The 4,216-nt window shown below is 48.1% G+C and overlaps 1 protein-coding gene across 1 annotated transcript in view; it reads right to left on the bottom strand.

The window, feature by feature from the left end:
* Positions 1–2,195: 2,195 nt before the first annotated feature.
* DNAH1 (dynein axonemal heavy chain 1) overlaps positions 2,196–4,216 on the bottom strand; it is an 85,920-nt gene continuing 83,899 nt past the window's right edge. The window contains 2 exon segments of the mRNA XM_018564373.1: positions 2,196–2,370; positions 2,820–3,054. Coding sequence (XP_018419875.1) covers positions 2,249–2,370; positions 2,820–3,054 — 357 coding nt within the window. The 3' untranslated portion in view covers positions 2,196–2,248.

Here is a 4,216-nt window from a genome sequence, read left to right on the forward strand (position 1 = left end):
TTTTCATACCCGCATCATGTGATCTGCCCCCTCCCCCCGTGTAGTCCTTCAATACTCCTGGTCAGGGATTGTCCAGTCTTTGCCTGGGATCTCCCTCCACGACGGTTCCTCCGTGTCACTAGTACTGTATTACAATCACCGTTGTCACCCCGCGGGCAGGACCCATCTTACAAGACTGTACAATGACCCCACTGGCTGGATCCATAAACCACCTCCTCCTCCTCATCATGTCTGTCCTTCTGCAGATGACAGTACTTCTTGTGGAATAATAAATGTTATACAATTGAGCGGCATGATATTTGGATGATGAACGGTGTACAGGGGACAGATTGTGTGACGTTCAGATATTCCCTCCCATCGGGGGAACCTTGTACAGGACACATGTAGGCAGCATGCAATGACTCCTAGGGGCCGGCTCTGTAATCAAGCGAGGTAGGGATGTCGGGACCGGTGATGCGTTTTCCACTCCACGTGATGCATTTTCCACTCCACGTGATGCATTTTCCACTCCACGTGATGCATTTTCCACTCCACGTGATGGTCGTCTGATAGCTACGTCCATCAGTGGCTTCTGTCATTGGGGACAAGGCCTTTTATAGGGGGGATGTCTTCCCCTCCATAGAAACCCATCTGATGTTTCTATTAAAGGGATTTCATCAATTATTTTTGTTGAGTGTTTATAAACTGATTTTTAATATTTTCTTGTATAAAAACCCCAATAAAAGTGGATAAAAAAACTAGAGGCTGGGTGGGGTTGGGGTGGGGGGTGTCCCTGTTGTAGATAGATCTGAACAGCAGGATATCACATTACACTCTAGTCACAGCATAGAAGTAAGGAGCTGCAGAAATCTAGAACGCCACCAACTGGCTGCACCTGGTAAATATGTGATAGTCCGATATTTACCGAATAGAAATGATTCAGTGAGGGGTGTGGAGCAGACAGAACATGGAGCAGTTGTCCCATAACTGAACAAACTGAAGAGAGAAGCTGATTGGTTGCCGTGCGCAGCGGCTCCAGTTCTGATACATTCCCTCCAATGAATATTCTTCAGTATAACACATAAAATAAGTTCTTAAGCGCTTTACGTTGTTTTCTCGTATAGAGAGAGCGCGGGGTACAACTATGTCTGTCTTAATAACCATTAGAGTGGAATAATAACTATAAGGCCCCATTCACACTGAGCGACGTGAAAATCGCGCGATATTGTGCGACTTTTTCCTATTGGGCTGTATGCAATCAGGAGCAATATCGCTTGAAAAAAGGGTCATGTAGGGGCGACGAGCTACCAGCGATATTGGGCGACGAGATGTGAACAGCTCCATTGAAATGGATTGGAGAAGCGACATAGAGCGATATCGCTGCAAAAATCGCTCGATAAATCGCTCAGTGTGAATGGGGCCTTAAGCTGCAAGATTAATCCTTCAGCCAATCACTAGACTTGTGCGCCGTCAGAAAATTTGTTTCAGAATATCCGTTATTTCGTAATTCGTGTCCGAAACTCAATTCGGATTCGTACGAAAAAATGGATTCCGGATCCGAATTTCGGATAAAAAAAAAACTCCGACTCCAATATTAACAAAGGTATGTTTGCTTTTTAACTTCATCATAACGGAATTTCGTATTTCCTGCCTGTGTATTGTAATGCGACTCTCAGCAGCAGCCGATCCGTATTTCATATTTCGGATTAAAAAAAAAATCTTGTCATGTTGTTCAACCTCATTACAGGGGTAATATTAGTTCCCGTTTCAAAGAAATTCGGATCCGAAATTCATTAACGGAATTTCGTATTTTGGATATAATTCGGAAACTGCCATTCGGATTTCGGATGCTTAAGAATTTACGAATTTCAGGAAAATTCAGACGAATTTCGGTTCGTAACGAAACGAATCGCACATGTCTACCAATCACTGCATTGGAGGAGAGCAGAGTCAGCCAGTCACTGTATTGGAGGAGAGCAGAGTCAGCCAGTCACTGCATTGGAGGAGAGCAGAGTCAGCCAGTCACTGCATTGGAGGAGAGCAGAGTCAGCCAATCACTGACTGAAAATAAGAGGGATTGATAGAATGACGTCATGTGATCTCCTTTTATTGAAACGAATGGATTTCGGTGGAAGAAAATGATCGGCAAATAAACAGAATTTGTCTCATTGTAAATGTCACTTTTCTTCATATAAAGTCCGGCTGAAATCTTCACTCTGACTTAAAAGGGCCCCCGAGGTTACAGGAAGCTTTTTGGCCCCTCCTCCGATCAGTAGTCCAGAGAGCAGATCAGAGCCACGCCCCGTTTTATCCAGTGGGTTTGTGGTTGGCTGCTGGGGAGCTCCACTGCGATGACATAGTTGGTGGAATGTCCCGTGGTGGAGAGCGTTCCTGGGGGGGAGAGAAAACAATCCCGCTCAATTATTCAGATGATGATGATTGGTCTGTGTATTCTCTGTGGTTTCCTCGTTTTCTGCCCCGTCACTGCTTTATATCTCGCCTCCCCTCCCCCTCATCAACAGGAAAATACAGCGTTATGGCCACTAGATGGCGCCGAGGAGCGTAGTAATCACATATTTACTTCCTATGTTCCTCAGCTTTATCTAGTGGCCATAAAGCGGTATTTTCCTGATATTACATTCGACCTGGAAACAAAACATTTGTTTTTGCCTCCGCACCGAACAAATATACATGAAATTTCACGGGGCGAATGGCTCTGCGCATTGTTTCTAAATACACCCCTTTGTGACGCGCTCCGTCCACCCGCACAGCATCTGATCTCTGCCGGAGATCCGTCATCTGTTATTACTGAGCCCGTCTCCTGCAAGTCCCCACTTTACCTGCCCGGGTCAGGGTCTTGTAGATGGGGCACAGGTAGGTCCCGGAGGCGGCCGGTTTGCGTTCGGACACCGGCACCAGCCAGATGACCGACATCTCCGTGTAAAGTTCTTTCGGCTTGGATTCGGCTAGCTTCATTGCCGTCTTGTCCCAGCTCGCTCCTTCCAGGTACAGGCCGTGTATGTAACACCCCTCCGGGGGGCGCCGCTGCAGTTCAGACACCGTCTCGTGGAGAATCTGCAACAGGGAAACAGACAACATCAATCAATCAATCTTCCCGATGGTGTTTACTATAGATGCACCGATACCGGTATTTTAGTACTGATAATTTTTTTGGGGTACCCGCCGATTACCGAGTACCGGAAGTCCCATTTAGGAAGCCAGGCGGCGTGTAATGACTCGCCCCCTGGAAAGTCTGTCCCCTCTCACCTCGGCATGTCCAGCCTGTCACCCCCAGGGGCCTCTCCAGCCAGAATGCGGCCTTCCTCCGGTACCCAGCCGGAGCCGTCTTGCTGGCTAATCATGGAAGCCGGTTGCCGTGTAATGACGCAGCCCCCGGCATTCTGATTAGCCGGGAGGCCGGATCCATGCTCCCTCGTCATGAGATGAAGAGGGAGCATTAAACCGGCTTCCCGGCCAATCAGAATGCCGGGGGCTGCGTCATTACACGGCGCCCGGCTTCATGATTGGCCAGCTTGCTGACCAATCGGAAAGCCTGGCAGCGCGTCATTACACTCTGCCCGGCTTCCAGATTGGCCGGGAAGTCAGGAAACCGGACAGCGTGTAATGATGCACTGCCCGGCTTCCTGATACAGGAAGTATCGGGCTAGGCATCGGAGCATTTGGGCGAGTACTCACCCAAATACTCGGTATCGGCACCGATATTGATACTAGTATCTGTGCATCCCTAGTGTTTAGACATGGCTGAAAGCATGAACAGACTTTTCAGGGACTGGCTGCAATCTCCATCATGAAGACAGTCCTAGAACTTAATATTTATTACTGACATGGACCACTGAATGGACTACAACCCCCAATTATCTCCCATTTACTCTCTACAGTTTTCTACTTTAAACCAGAACAATACCCGTCAATGCCGTTGGTGAGGAAGGGGCGTATTTTGGAGATGTTAGGAAGGTGAAGGCGGCAGGATTTGGATAGTGATTGGATGTGGGGAAGAAAGGTGAGGTCCGAGTCCAGGATGACACCTAGGACCTTGGCATGGGGGGGAGGGAGGATAGTTGTGTTATCAATCTCAAGGGAAAAGTTGGGGGAAGGTGCACGGGGGGGCTCATGAGCTCAGTTTTTGAAAGATTGAGTTTTAAGAAGTGTTGCAACATCCAGACGGATATGTCAGTTAGTAGATTAGTGACACGCAGGGACACTGAGGGGGGAGGGG

Source organism: Nanorana parkeri, unplaced genomic scaffold (genome assembly GCF_000935625.1).
Source record: "Nanorana parkeri isolate BGI_ZX_2015 unplaced genomic scaffold, ASM93562v1 scaffold748, whole genome shotgun sequence".
Classification (NCBI taxonomy): Eukaryota; Metazoa; Chordata; class Amphibia; order Anura; family Dicroglossidae; genus Nanorana; species Nanorana parkeri.